Here is a 14,621-nt window from a genome sequence, read left to right as displayed (position 1 = left end):
TATGCAGGGCACAGACACCAGCTGTGAAGGAAGCATAATTTTGCCCCACGATTGAAAAAGAAAATGTTTCTTTTGTGATGCAAGAGAAGGGACTTCAGTGCAGTGAAGGTAGACTTGAATCTGCCATCTGAAGAACCCGAGAGCTGCGGTGAAGGACCATGCGTGGAATATCCATCAGTAGCTTTTCTGCATCGCTTCGATTAATTAGAACAACAGAGGGTGCATCAATACTATAAAAAGCCCACACTCTAAACTTTAAGCTCTAATAAGATCAAGTTACCATGAACATAGTTCTAAGACAAGGAGAGTATATTTTTAACTTTCAGAATATTTAGCAAGTTCTCCCTTCTTATTAAAGAAGCGACGATTGTGTCAACTGAAAACACTGGCAGGAAATGAACCAGGAATTCATTGAAGAAGCAAATGGCCAAGAAACCAGAAACATTGTCCAACATCCCATGGGATCCGGAAAATGCACACTAAAACAAGATGCAACTCTTTAACTACCATCTTTGGAAAGTTTGGGTGTGGGGAGATGGCTTATCCATCTGAACATACTGATTCAGCTACTTAGAAAAGCAATCGAGCAGGATGCATAAACAAGTAAATATTAGTAACCTTTGCCTCCCCGATTCTACTTTTTTTGGTTGCTGACATGAGACAAATACTTGTAAATGTGCACAAATATAAGGAAATCGATGATTCATATCATAGTTTCTTGACAAAGTGAACAACTGAAGATGACCTAAATGTCCGTCAATGGACACTGCAGGATGACTTAAAAATTGTGGTGTATCTATTCTATGGAAAAGCATGTGGCTCTTAAAAAGAATGAAGTAGACATATATTAAGGTGATCTCTAGAATTTTCACTATTAAAATAAGAGACAATGACAAATGTAAAATAGCATATACAATATAATCCCATTTATTAAAAAAAAAAAAAAAAAAGCCAAGGCACGAAGTGCTTATTTAGGGAAATAAGCTACACCTATAAATGCACAGAAAAAGATCTGAAAGTTTATGCCGGAAACACTTAATAGGACCCAGGTTAGAAGTGGTGGCGGGGTAGGTGGTAAACAGGATGTTTTTCCCTCTATATAATTTCCATTTTGTTTAAAATTTGGTGAGAAAAAAAATACAAAAAAAAAAAAGAAAAAAAAGAAAAGAAATACAATTTGCTGAGCAAGAATATATAATGTATTTCTTTTCTATTAAACAATAAATTGATCAAAATAGTAATATTATCTCTGACCCATTACTAGAGAACTAGATAGGCTTTCCACCCCCTTCCAGAACAACAAAAAATCGTAGTAAAGATAAAAATCCTGAGCCTGCGCTACATACTTTGGTGGTCAGGAGCCTTTCTCTTTTCTTTACTTCCTTTGGTCAAGATGATGAGGAAAAACCCAGACCCCCAGCCAGAGATAGAAGCAGGGCCCGAGCCGATGATGGAGGCCCGTTCACAGGACAGGTGTTGAGACCACAGCACCCAGCGTTTGAGCAGAAGTCAAGTGTGTTTACTCTGCACGGCCTATTTTCTCAATGTGACCTTTTCTGAAGTGACTCACGAAGGTAGAGGAGGCCTGAGGGAAAGTAGAAAGTTCAGAGGTCATGAGGAGGAGACAACAAATCCCTCTGGCAAGCCTCAGAGAGGAGAGGGACTGCAGACGGGCCTCCAGCTGAGCAGCGTTGCAAAACCAGAAAGTCCTGCGTGTGGCGTGGTCGTGAGCTGACCCCAGCCCCTGATTCCCTCATGACCTCTTCCAGCACTTTATTATACCACAAGCCAGCATTCTTGTAGACCGGGTCTAAAGTCCAGATTTTGTTTTAGGGTCTCAACTTTGGACTCTTTAGAAAGACAGTGAAGCAGCCCCCAGCCAGAGAGAGGGAGGGATGAGAGGGAAAGAGATCAAGACTGACCTGGAACTGAGGTCTCTTTCCCCATCGGCCATGTTTCCACTCTGGGCCCCCCTGGGCCCCCGTCTGGGCCTCAAGTATGGCCTTCGGACCCTGCTTTGGGGCGGCCTGGTTCACCGTGGCTGCTAAGCCCAGAGCAGGAAGTTTGTGAATTGACTCAGGCACACAGAGCTCCGCCCAAGTTGGGAAAAGAGAAGTGAAAGTATCTCTCTTTTGCTGGGCAGATAGGGTTTCCTTCCTGCAGCTCCTCCATGGTTCTCAGGCCCCAAGACTTGTGACAGCAGGCATAGAGGGCCAGGAGGGACTCCTCAGGGCCTGGAGAGGCCGGGGCCAGTCCCTGGGGTCCACTTGTTGGACACAGAAACATCTGTGTGTCCTCAAGTGCTCCTGCCTTTCTGTCTAAAAGGGCTTCTGAGTGTAATGGGGTGGGCAGTGGGGAGCTTAGTGTTTGTCCCTTCCCCTGGCTGACATGGCTGGGGGGCGAAAGGAGGGAGAGTCGGAAGATTCTTGTCTTCTCCCTTCCTGTGGGAGAGCCTGCACTGGGTAAGGTCCCAGCATGGGAACACGGGGCTGCAGGGAGCCCAAACGCTCAGCATCATATACCTGGGGAAATGTTCTTACTGTTCCTAGAATTCCACTGCAGGTTAAGAGAGAAGTCTGCAAGGCCACAGCCAAGGGGGTGACGTTGGTTAACATCTCCAGCACATGAGTTTAAGGTACCCTGACCCCAGGGATGATGAGACACCCGAAAAGGAGTCCTGGGAATGCTGAGCAGGGCAGGCTTCCTCCCTTGGATGGAGGAGGCTGGAACTGAGAAGACCGCGAAGCAAATGGGCAGGTGAGCCCAGTGGGGAGGGTGACCTCTGCCTCCGAGTCCTGTCTGTCCATGGATTTCTCACTGGGATTCCGAGTGCTCATTCCACAAAGCTTGACTCAATTACACTTGAAACTGCAGGGGAAGGAGGTTTCCACCCTCTTTCCTTAGATATCCTGTCTTTCCCCACAAAGGCGCCAACATCAGCCTGGCGAGGATTCCAGGATGCTATGAGCATCCTCACCCATGGGGTGCAGGTCTCTCTGCCCCTCTCTCCCTCCCTCTCATGACTAGAAGGACTAGTAAGCTGAGCCACTGTTGGGCCTCCATGGGATATGTGGCCCAGAGAAGGCCCGACACAGATGACACCAGCCTTTTCTAGTGTCCCCTGCCTCTCTCCTTCTCTGTCCCTGGGCAGCAGCCTGAGCCAGGCCACCACCGTGCCAGACGTTGTCATAAACGTGCCAGCTCTTCAGTGGGTCTGCATAGGGTTGCTGAGATAGGCAGCTGGCGGGGTGGGGGCACCCGCGGGTGGCCCTCGTGGGGTTGGCCGTGCCACCTTTGGCTGCTCCTGGCCTGAAGGAGGGTTGGAGCCATTCCTATGGGGCCAGAGGAAGCTGGGCGAGCCCCACCTCTGCAGAAGCTGCTGTGGTTCCTGAGGAATCTGGAGGTCTCTTGAAGAAAGTGAAGTTTCTGTGATCCAGAAAATGCCAGGCCCACCGGCTTAGCAAAGAGAAAGAACCAGCCTGAGAAGTAGATGGAACTCCTGAAAATTCCACTGGCCTGATTTGCAGGAAACAAGGAAGCACCTGGGGCAGTTCTTGCAGCTTCAAGGAATAGTAGTAACACCAGGGTCCACTGTCTCTGTCCTGGAAGGAGCCCAAGTGCTGGACCTGGAGGCCTGGAGGTGGGAGAGGCCACGCTGAGGAGGGACCCCCAGGCAAAGGACCCACCAAGGGGACGGGCTCTGTGAGTGTCCCCAGGAGCTGCTTCTGATCAGACTTTCATAGTGGGGCTGTCTTCAATCTGGGAGACCCCTGTGGGGACCAGAGGTTTGTCCCTGGGAACTCAAGGGCAAGAAGAAGCAGCAGCTGAGCAGCAACAGTGGCCACTGGGGCAGGGGGATCAAGAGCCTTGGCACCTCTGTGGATGTAGAAATGGAAGGGGAGGGACGCTTGGGTGGCTCAGGGGTTGAGCATCTGCCTTTAGCTCAGGGTCCTGCAGGGCTGCAGGGAGCCTGCTTCTCCCTCTGCCTATGTCTCTGCCTCTCTGTGTGTCTCTCATGAATAAATATCTTTTTAAAAGAAAAGATTTAAAGGTATTATTTAAAATAAATCTTTTTAAAAAAGAAAGAAGAAAGAAAGAAAGAGAAACAGGGAAAGCTGGTGCCTGGCACCTAAGTGGGAATACTCAGGCTCTGCTCCAGTGTCCCAGGAGGGGACATCCATCAGTGGGGCTCACCTGGACCACCTGCCCTTCCCTCCTTTCTGGGGAGACTCTTTAGTGGAAGGGCTGGGTCTGCCCCTTGTCTGGGTCTCCCTGGGTTCATCACACCTGGAGAGGCCAGGGCTCTGTAGGCTTTTCCAAGGTCAGGTGCACAGGGACAGGAGCTTGGGGAGCTGTGGGAGGCTGGGGTTGTGTGTGATTGATTGGAGCACCCTGAGGCTGTGTAGATAAGCCCAATTTAGGGGTTTGGTTTTGGTTTAGGGATCCCCCCCCCCTTTTTTTTTTTTTGCTACACACTAAGCTATGATGCCCAATGTCTGTTTTTCAGGAAAAGACCTGGTATTTTGAACCACTTCTGTTTCACTTTTATACCTATCTGTCTGCTGGTTTGGTACTCAGGTGAGGGAGAGGGATGCCCTTCAGAGGGGCCCAGTAACTCCCTGACTTGGGCCCAGCACATGGGTACATGTTCTTTCCACGAGTTCTCGTCTGCCTGTGCCCCAGATGGGGAAAGAGGCTGGGAGCCAACCCCCCCTTGCAATTGCATGGTCATGATAGTTAGCCCCTGTGGATCCGGTGGTCATTTGGTGGCAATATTTCAGTGTTGAGGGGCTACCTGGGGGCGGAGCCTCTTCTCCCACGAAGCAGAACCTCAGGGACTAGGCAGGTGGTGGCCAAACCTTGGACTCCCCGCAGCAGCAAAATCTGGACCAAGCCACGGGGATTGCTGGGGGTGCAGGTGGGAAGATTTCTCTAGGGAAGGGAGTGAATCCTCAGAGAGCTTGGAAGAGCATCTGAGGAGGAAATGGTTAAGGGGTGGGGGTTGTGGGGAGTGACACTGAGAACCACCAGGCCTCTAGAGAAAGGCGTCGGGGCCACTTTCTAAAGGTCTGCACTCCCCTCTTGTGATCGTGCTTGGTATTACAGCCTCCCTAGAGCTGGCTTCTGTGGCCTTCGAGAAACTGAAACCGAAAATCCTTTTTTTTTTTTTTTAATTAATTAATTTATTTATTTTTATTGGTGTTCAATTTACTAACATACAGAATAACCCCCAGTGCCCGTCACCCATTCACTCCCACCCCCCGCCCTCCTCCCCTTCCACCACCCCTAGTTCGTTTCCCAGAGTTAGCAGTCTTTACGTTCTGTCTCCCTTTCTGCTATTTCCCACACATTTCTTCTCCCTTCCCTTATATTCCCTTTCACTATTATTTATATTCCCCAAATGAATGAGAACATATAATATTTGTCCTTCTCCGACTGACTTACTTCACTCAGCATAATACCCTCCAGTTCCATCCACGTCAAAGCAAATGGTGGGTATTTGTCGTTTCTAATGGCTGAGGAATATTCCATTGTATACATAAACCACATCTTCTTTATCCATTCATCTTTCGTTGGACACCGAGGCTCCTTCCACAGTTTGGCTATCGTGGCCATTGCTGCTATAAACATCGGGGTGCAGGTGTCCCGGCGATGAAACCGAAAATCCTTCTTGTAACTATTTAACCCCTGAAATGAGCAGTAGCAGGGCCCTGATTTCTTTCTACACGAAAGCATCGGGTTCTGAGATAAGGCTGAACCTTGGCAGTTCGCGCACACGCAAACAAGCTGGTGGCCTGGACAGAAAAGTCTAGTGCCTACCTGCTGACCATCATCTGGAAGGGAGGGAAGGGGAAGGGAGCCCGCCTTACCATCAGGAGCCCTAGCTAGAAGCCGTCGTGGCCCAGGGAGACCTTGGGCACTCCCAGGGCACCTGTGCCCAGAGCTGAGAAAGTCCCTCACAGAGGGTGACGTTGGCCTGGCCAACCATCAGGTTCATGGTCCCCCAGGGGAAACCCCACTAGAATCTAGTGAGTTCTCCCCCAGGACCACGTCCTGTGCTTTTCCCCTGCCTGGGGCATGTGTACTGGGCTTAGGAAACCCCAGAGGATCCAGCACACTAGTACACAAGGACCACGTGGGGCTGGCCAGGTCCTAAAGTGGCCCCGGGAACACATAGGCCTTGAAGCTCTCCACCAGGCCCTGCTGGCCATCATATGTCTCACCTTTGACCGAGGTTTGTCAGGAGCAGGTAGGTTGCAAAACTGCCACGTTGTTTCAGGAGCAAGTGCCCTCTGGGGTCTCCTGGTACAGTGGTTTCTGGGCAAGACCACAACCAGCATAGTTGTCATGCCTCAAAGACAATGACACTGATGTTGAAAATTCGCCTCTCTCATTTGACTCTGGTCCCTTATCCTGGGGCATAAAAGGAATACAGGGAACATTCTCTGAAGGTCGGATGGCCTTTCTGCAACTTCTCCCGCCTTTTGAGAATGGCCAGTGGGCTAAGTCTAGTAGGTGACACCCTCCCCTCTGTGGAGACCCCTCTGCCTTTTCCAGGCATTCTATCAATAGTCTATGGCACTCCCTTCCATGAATAATTCGGGGGGTTGGGGGATTTCAGCCTCCTGAATGTGGAGCCAGGGTGAATGAGGGCCTCATGTATATCTAAGAACCTAGATCCCAGGCTAAGTTGTGAGGACAACGATGGTTTCCATGAGCCGTGCCTGCAAGAGCCCAGTATTGGAAATTGTGTCTTCGCCTTCAAGGGTGCTTGAGCAGGGCGGGTCTGGGTTTACCACTTGCCATCAGACAAAGATACAGTGTAGGAACCCAGGGGCTATCTTGTATTTCCTGAGTAGACGCAAAGTCAAGGCCTTGGCCATCTCCTATATGACACTTGAGGCCACAGGCAGTGACACAAGATTTTGCAAAAACTTCTAAGAGCAGGCATGTCTAAGGGTGTGCAGAGTGCATCTGCCACAGGCTCCATCACTGTTCTCCGAGCCCCTGGGAAGTGGTCACAGACACCAAACAAGCCAGAAGCTGGGGCCATTTCATAGCTAGGACCTGTGTTCCTGAGACCTCAAGGCTGGGGGCCTGCATCTTCCTTCCCATCCAAACACAGGCAGCTGTGGACGGGCCCTCAGAGGGCGTGGGATGGAGCATGGTCCTCCCTACCTCCCAACAGTTCTGGTAGAATGTGGCTGAAGATCTAATACATTTTGGGAGAGAAGAGTCCTAGATTTGATGGAATGTAGGAATAAGTGGTTTCAGGTCAGATGAAAAATCTCAGACCCGTGGATCTGAGCAGCAGTGCCAGCTGAAGGTTGGAAAAGTATCTGATTATTGTTTGGCACAGTCCAGGCTGGGTCTAGGTTTACTAAATAGGCAGCTAGTTGGCACCTCTTGCGGAATCAGAACATGCCTAACTTGTCTTAGCGGGTCACTCACACGGCCAGGCTCAGACTTCACACCCTGCCTCCTCGGGCACAGCTCAGACCAGTTCAGACTGCTTTCACTTAGTGCCAGGCATCAGCCAGCAATTTGGGGGAGGGTTTAGACACAGAACTAGAGGTTCCTCTCTGTGACTTTCTCCTTTCTAGCATTTCCCCCTCGCTACCCAGAAAGCTTAGTGGCCCTGGGCTGCTTCCCTGGCTTTGCTGACCAGAGGGAAGGTAGGCTTTCTACCAAAGTTTTGGTCACTCCATGCAAGACTGGCATGCCCTCCTCTCAGGGCCAGGTCGTAATAAACAGTAAACGTCTTACATCAGCTGTTTCCTCTTGAGTTTTGTCTTCCCTCCAAAGTCAGCCTGCTTTGGTTTACTTTTCAGAGGCCTCAGGCAATTGTTCTTTGACTTTTGTTCAAAGTTTCTAGTTATTTTCTGTAAGAGGCTGGTTGGGTAGGAGCTCATGCCTGCAGGTCTAAAGCAGAGCTCCCCATCCTCAGTCCTAAGCAGCAGACCAGCCCTGCTTCTGGAGACGCCCCTTGCCCCCTGCCCACCCAAAGGAGAGAGATGCTAGTGTGCATCAAACAGCAAACACCCCTTTGTCAGATGAGATGCAGCCAGAACCATGCACACTGTGTACGTCTGCGCCCACGGGAACACAAATGCTCACCTACTCAGGGTGGGCTTGTTCAGTAAACAAAATGACAGAGCAAATAATATGCCTGGGGGACAAACATGGATTATTCTAGAATTTCTGTTGGAGTTAATACTCACAAACCTATGCAGATAAGACATGTATATTGTTGCCTAGAAGCCTAAGACTATTTTTTCTTTGTTAAGGGAGGAAGCTTGTTTTTGTTTCAAAAGACCTACTTATGTAGCCTTGTCTTTCCATGGAATTGGGGTCCCAGCCCTCCCTCTGCTTGCCTGCTGAACGAATTCCCCATGCACACACTAGGAAAGAAAGAGCCCCCAGCTGGGTGTGTATGAGTGAGCATTTGGCCTGATAGGAAACCCAGCCAGGTGGGTCAGTCCCTGGGCCCTAATCTCGGGCCCTGTGAAGCCTCCTCACCTGGTTCACATAGAGAGTGCTGGAGAACCCCCCTGTCTCCTCTCAGCACAGCGGAGCAGGGGGTGAGCCCAGCGGAGCTGCCCTGGGAGGCTCAGGCTGAGGGGTCCTTCTCAAGAGCCTCAGGACCTCAGGAGCAAGCAGGTCTTCCTGCAGCTCCCAGGGACACAGGGACACAGGCATGCGACCCGCTGTGAGGTCACGGTGGAGCTCCCCAGCATATCAGCCAACAGCCCACAACTGAGTCCAGGTAAACCGGACGGACAGGGTGACAGGCTTAGTGCTCTGGCTGTCTGGTTGAGGGGAGGGGTGTTGAGTAGACACCTTCTCTTCAAGCAGGAGGTCCCACGCAGCGCAGGGCAGTGGGACCTCGATCAACCTGCTCCATTAGGTTCTGGGACCTGGGCCCCCCTGACTGGCATGGTGCTGCCCCACCCTCTGTTAGACACCAGGGCCACTGTGGAGAGTCCATGGGTCAGACTTCATTTCCTTGGTCACCCAGCCTCTTCCCCTGCTTTCCTAACAGCACCAAGTATCCTCTGGGTAGACGATATCTCCCCTTTGTGCACAGGAGCGGAAGAACTGCTGCTCAATGTTGGGCACCCCCTCCCCTAGCCCAGCAAGAAGCCAGACCAGCCAGATGCTTCGGGGAGTTGGACTTTCTAGAGAAGTTACCAAAGAGTCTTTTTTTTTTTTTTTTTAAATAAATGGAAAATATTCATTCTGGGGTGGCTCCTTGACAAGATGGCTGAGTTGGTTCTGGTGCTCAGTTCCTGGAGCTGCTCTGTTGCTTGCCCTGCTTCTGGGGCCATTTGCAGGCTCTGTGCCTAGCCTTCCTGCCCTTTCATGAGTCCCTGGGTGTCTGTGCAAAGAGTGTCTTTGTTTAACCTAGGTAAAGCTAGTCTGGCTGGCAAAGAGCCCTAACTGATACAAGGATGTTTGTGGGTTCTATTTACTTACTATTTTCAGGTACTTCTGAGGAGCACAGCAAATATTAACTCATTAATGCTCATGATCTAGTGAACTCTGTGCTAGTTTCTCCATTTTACAGATAGAATTAGTACCTAGAGGAGGTAAGTAACATGCCCAGGGACGCAAAGCCACTGGTGAGGGGCTCAGATTCCACCTCCCCGGCTGGCTTCCAGAACACAGTCTGAGCTCTCAAACACTAGGCTCTGCGGTCTCTCATTACAAGTTAGCACCCGTTCACAGCACCAAGAATAACCAACATGAGCCAACTGCAATTGAGGCTTAATGAAAAATAAAAGCTACAGTAGGAATGATATATAATCCTATTTCCCGACATGTAACAGCACTCATTATATAGTATTAAGTGAAAATATTGATTAGAACACATTTTATTATTAAGATGGTATAACCACTGCCTCCCTCCCAGCTTGTCCTCCCTCTCCCTACCCCACCCTATTACAAAACCTTGGATAATTTTCATCAAATTGGCAACCATGATTATTCTCCTGACTTGGAGAGGACTACCAAGCATTGGGCTTGTTTGTAGTAGAAGATGCAAGATAAAAAGAAGAAGAAGAAGAAGAAGAAGAAGAAGAAGAAGAAGAAGAAGAAGAAGGAGGAGGAGGAGGAGGAGGAGGAGGAGGAGGAGGAGGAGGAGGAGGAGGAGGAGGAGAAGGAGAAGAAGAAGAAGAAGAAGAAGAAGAAGAAGAAGAAGAAGAAGAAGAAGAAGAAGAAGAAGAAGAAAGATATAATAGCTTGAGCTTTGGAGAGGATATCCTGATACGCCTCTGACCATTGAACCCCTAAAAACTTACCTAAATGGCATGTATCTGAATTCTGGGTAGGGCTTATCTCTCACCATCTGGAAAATGTGTGACTCAATGAGGCTTTCAGAACACTCAACACTTCCTGCTCCTCAGATCTAATTAACAAACTGTCACCATGATGGTTACTTTTATGCGTCAACTTAACTGGACCATGGGGTGCCCTGTTTAAACATTATTTCTGGGCATGTCATTGAGGATGTTTCTGGATAAGTTCAGCATTTTAATCAGTGGACTGAGTAAAGTACATTGGCCTCCCCATGCAGGTGGGCACGAGCCACACTGTTACAGACTTGGGTAGAACAAAAAGAGGAGAGAGGGAAATTCATTCTCTTCCTGCCTGCTTAGTTGAGCTTGGGTTTACTTTACTTTTTCTCTTGGATTTCCTACTCTCTTGAACTGGGATTTACACCATCTGCTCCTCTGGTTCTTGGGCCTTCAGACTTGGGCTGGAATTACACCTCATCTTTACTGGGTCTCTTGCTTGCCGATTGCATAGCATGGAGATGCTCTGCATCCATAATGGTATAAGCCAATTCTGCATAATAAATCCCAATGCCCATAAATATATGGTTCTGCTTCCAGAACAATTGGTTCTGTTTCTCAGGAGAGCCCTGATGAATACAGTCATTGATACAATGGACTAATGTACTGCATTGTAGTGACCAGGCAGACAGGTTCCTTCAGGATATGTTGTAACAGAATTCACACAGTCCTGAGGCAAGACTAAATGTGTACTGCTGTCAAGTTCATGTGACCATGAACTACGTCTTATCTTATTTCCTACTGGATATTTTAAAAGCACATTTTCCATATTAACAGTTGCATAGCATATACCGTAGGCCACACTACTCTTCTCTAAAGAGGATACCATATCTTGTACAGCAGCTGTAATTGGTGCTACTACTTAATTACATCTCTTTTCCATTTTTCTTTTTTCTTTTTAGAGATTGACTGTGTGTGTGTGTGTGTGTGTGTGTGTGTGTGTGCCAGCAGGCAGAGAGGGGCAGAGGGAGAGAGAAGTACAAGCAGACTCCATGCTGAGCACAGAGCCCAACTTGGGGCTGGATCCCATGGCCCTGAGATCATGACCCAAGCCAAAATCAAGAGTCAGATGCTTAACTGACTGGGCCACCCAGGTGCCCCTTGATTACATTTCTAGTAGCCTTGAACCAAATAGTTTTGGCAGAGGTCAGACCAAATGGAAGGGTAATGAGGGTACAACCTCTGTACAAGCCTTGAAGTCTTTACAGGTGACACTAATCTCAATCATTTCCCAGCCCAGGAATATGATATTGCTTTTGACTATTTCACCATGGGAAATTTCAGTTTCATGGCTTTCCGCTGGCTCTTCTTAAAACAGTCATTATTATTTCACAGAATATTTTATAGGTTAATGAACTACTTCATCCAACTGTCATGTGTGTCCCAGTTAGGAACTGGGGCTGGGTGGCTTCCAGGATTGGGTGGACCCATTGTAACATGGATATTTCCTGACTTCCATACTCTCCACTCAAACAAGGACCATGATAGTGTTTTGCATCCCTAGAGTAACATCAAATAAGATGCTGTATTCAACAATCTTTGACAGATGTATGTATTTTCCTTTCTCTGACATATGGTTTTAGAATAGAAGACCATTGGTCTTTTTGGTGAAGAGCTGAGGAAATCACTATAGGTACACTTGCATTCTTTTTATGAGACCTGCCCTCATTTCTATCAGCAGGTTTTAGGTCCAAGAATTGACTGGAAACTGGGCAAATGATTTTGGTTTTTCATTGGGGCAGCTGAACTCAGCTATCAGATCATTTATTTTTAATCGCTTTTGAGGGTATATATGAAGCGATATCCTTGTTGGCTGCCCATCTGTCTTACCTATAAGAACACCATGTCCTATTACCTGTCTCTAGAGACATCTGGCTGTCATTTTAATCTTGCTGCCCATTCCATAAGTTACGTCATCTTGCCCTCTTAGCAGTGTGTTCTTTATCACCATGTTAAGTTAGCATCTCTGAAGCCTCCTAGGAACAGTCATCTGAAGGATGGGTTTTCCAGCTATAGAGAGTAGAGCCATGTCCAGTTCACTAGGTTTTTAGATTCCCCTTTTTCATAATCTGAACCAATGTGTCCAGTATCTCTTCTGGTTGTCTAGTGTGTACCCTGGCTCCTAGCAAGCCTCTAAAAGCCACCCAGAAACATATCAGAACCATCACCTTTGGCCCTTGTCAAGCTAACTAAGTTCTATGGCACAGGAGAGTGCACCCTTATCAACAATTCTCCTCTTCCATTTCACATTCCCCTTTCTTCATTTAGGATCTACTTCCAGACATAATCCCCTAGCACCTGCTCATACACGTTAGCCAGTCCTACAGTGCCATTGGACTAAAAACCCTCTCTTCACCTAGCCGACCCACATAGGACATTCTTAGTCAGGGCATGCTGAGGCTACTTGGCATAGTTTCTATTCAGGCAAGAAGTGAGGTGCTAGAGTCTGCCTCCAAATAAGGGGAAGGAGTCCTTTTCTGCAGGCCCAGTGGATTCAGGGGGATCTGGAGTTCAGAGTTCTCATGTACATCTACCTAGAGAGCCTCTTTCTGAGTTTCAGGGCTTTAATCCCTTCAATGCCCTAACTTTGGAATAAGAGACCTTTTTGAGCTTAGAATTCCATCTTCTCTGATGTTCTGTCATCCTTAAAATTCAGGCCAGGCCTTCCTTGCTGTCTGTTTTCCAGTCGCAGGTATGAGGATCTCTATGTTTAGGTGGTGATTAATAGTCTTAAGCCTGTCATTTAATCTTTTAAACATATTAGTGACACTTAGCAATTGCCATCAAAATCCACAGTTCTTATAGTTACTATTTCTCCTTTTGTAAATGTCAGGCAGTCATATCAGCTGGTAGGCCTCTTGCCCTATAGCTTGGCCAGTTCCCTACAGGTGAAAGTTTTGGCAATGGCACTGTTATAACACCACAGGGACTCTCAGCATTCTGTTTGTCACCATCTGGCTAGGCAATGATCCAACATCAGAACTGCATTCTTAAGGCCTGCTTGCTAGGACCATTACCTGAAGTTGGGTTCCTTGGAAGCAGAGCCTGAGATAAAGTCTCTTAAGTAAGTGATTTATTATGAGAATTTTTTCAAGAGAAGAGGGATGAGAGAAGCAGGATTGTGTGGTGGGAAAAGCCAAGCATGGATGTGGTCCCAGCTGGAGACTGGCTCCAGCTTGATCTTGGGAGTGTAGGAACATGAATCACACACCACATGCTGGTCCATCCTTGGGACTAGGGGCCAGCCCCTAGGCCCAAGAGGTATAATCTCCAGGTGAAGCTGGCATTGGTAGAAGGTGATATGTTGGGGAGGGGTTGGCAGCAACAGCCAATCCTCACAGCAGCTGGGGGATGAAAATTCTGCCCCAAAAAGGGATTTTCCAGAGTACAAATAGCCTCCACTACGCCAGTGAACTGCTCTCATTTGTTTCTTCAATAGCAAACACTTCCTTGAATTTCCTTTCAAATTCAGCTTCCAGTCTAAGTCCCATTAGGCCAAAGTCATTGTACTGAAAAATAAATCATAAAGACAAAAATAACAATCCTCATTGTCAGTGTTATTAGACACCTTGTAATCAAGAAGGTTGAAGACCTTGTCTTAAACACCTAAGTTACATTAATCAGGTGACACTTAAAAATTCATGCAGTTAAGAGTAACTGCTATTTCCTAAATGCACAATTACTTCTCATTAAGTAGACAGAAATGGGAAATCATTGCTATATTTGGGACTCTGACTCGTTTGGTTTGGGTTGTTTATTTTAGGGAGACTTAGAAAAGTCTTCTATGTTCTTTGCAACCAGGAAAGAGCCCAATCTAACTACAATCAGCCATCTCCTTCCCCCACTTCTAGCTCTTTCTGGTGACCCCTGTAAACTACACGCTCCATTCACATGCAAAGGAATCCAAAATTGGGGCTTCTACAAGGTTCCAATGAATTTATCTAGGGAAAGATAAGAAGGGTGATATAACTTTAAGATGCAATTCTCTCCTTGGGTTTGGAGCAGGTGGGACTCCACTGTTCTCTGTGGGTACCTGTGGCCTTGGAACAGGGAAAAGAACTATCAGGGGCCTGGGGTTCTGGTTGCAGGAACTCCTCTGACTCACTGTTACTCTGCCATGGTGAGCTTACATCCTGAATTGGAAAACTCACTCCCTTCCAGAACACTTTCTTGTGTGGGCTTGTCATAGGGTGAAGGAAATGTAAAATTTTCCAGGCACCAGAATATGAAGGCAGAGTGACTCAAAGAAAAGAAAATGAAATAAAA

The 14,621-nt window shown here is 47.8% G+C and overlaps 2 protein-coding genes across 29 annotated transcripts in view; both read right to left on the bottom strand.

Annotated features, from left to right (window-relative positions):
- The window catches only part of SP100 (SP100 nuclear antigen), a 98,779-nt gene extending 96,699 nt beyond the window's left edge, over positions 1-2,080 (bottom strand). For all 9 annotated transcript variants that reach the window (XM_077869165.1, XM_077869166.1, XM_077869170.1 and 6 more), the window contains exon 1: positions 1,923-2,080. In XM_077869165.1, the coding sequence (XP_077725291.1) occupies positions 1,923-1,954 (32 nt within the window). In that variant the 5' untranslated portion in view covers positions 1,955-2,080. The remainder of the gene's footprint in view (positions 1-1,922) is intronic.
- Positions 2,081-13,406: 11,326 nt separating this feature from the next.
- Positions 13,407-14,621, bottom strand: part of SP140 (SP140 nuclear body protein) — a 68,020-nt gene continuing 66,805 nt past the window's right edge. For all 20 annotated transcript variants that reach the window (XM_077869137.1, XM_077869141.1, XM_077869142.1 and 17 more), the window contains one exon: positions 13,407-13,864. In XM_077869137.1, the coding sequence (XP_077725263.1) occupies positions 13,757-13,864 (108 nt within the window). In that variant the 3' untranslated portion in view covers positions 13,407-13,756. The remainder of the gene's footprint in view (positions 13,865-14,621) is intronic.

This window comes from Canis aureus, chromosome 24 (assembly GCF_053574225.1).
Source record: "Canis aureus isolate CA01 chromosome 24, VMU_Caureus_v.1.0, whole genome shotgun sequence".
Classification (NCBI taxonomy): Eukaryota; Metazoa; Chordata; class Mammalia; order Carnivora; family Canidae; genus Canis; species Canis aureus.
The sequence above is the reverse complement of the archived record's forward strand: the minus strand, read 5'-3'. Positions and strand labels throughout refer to the sequence as shown.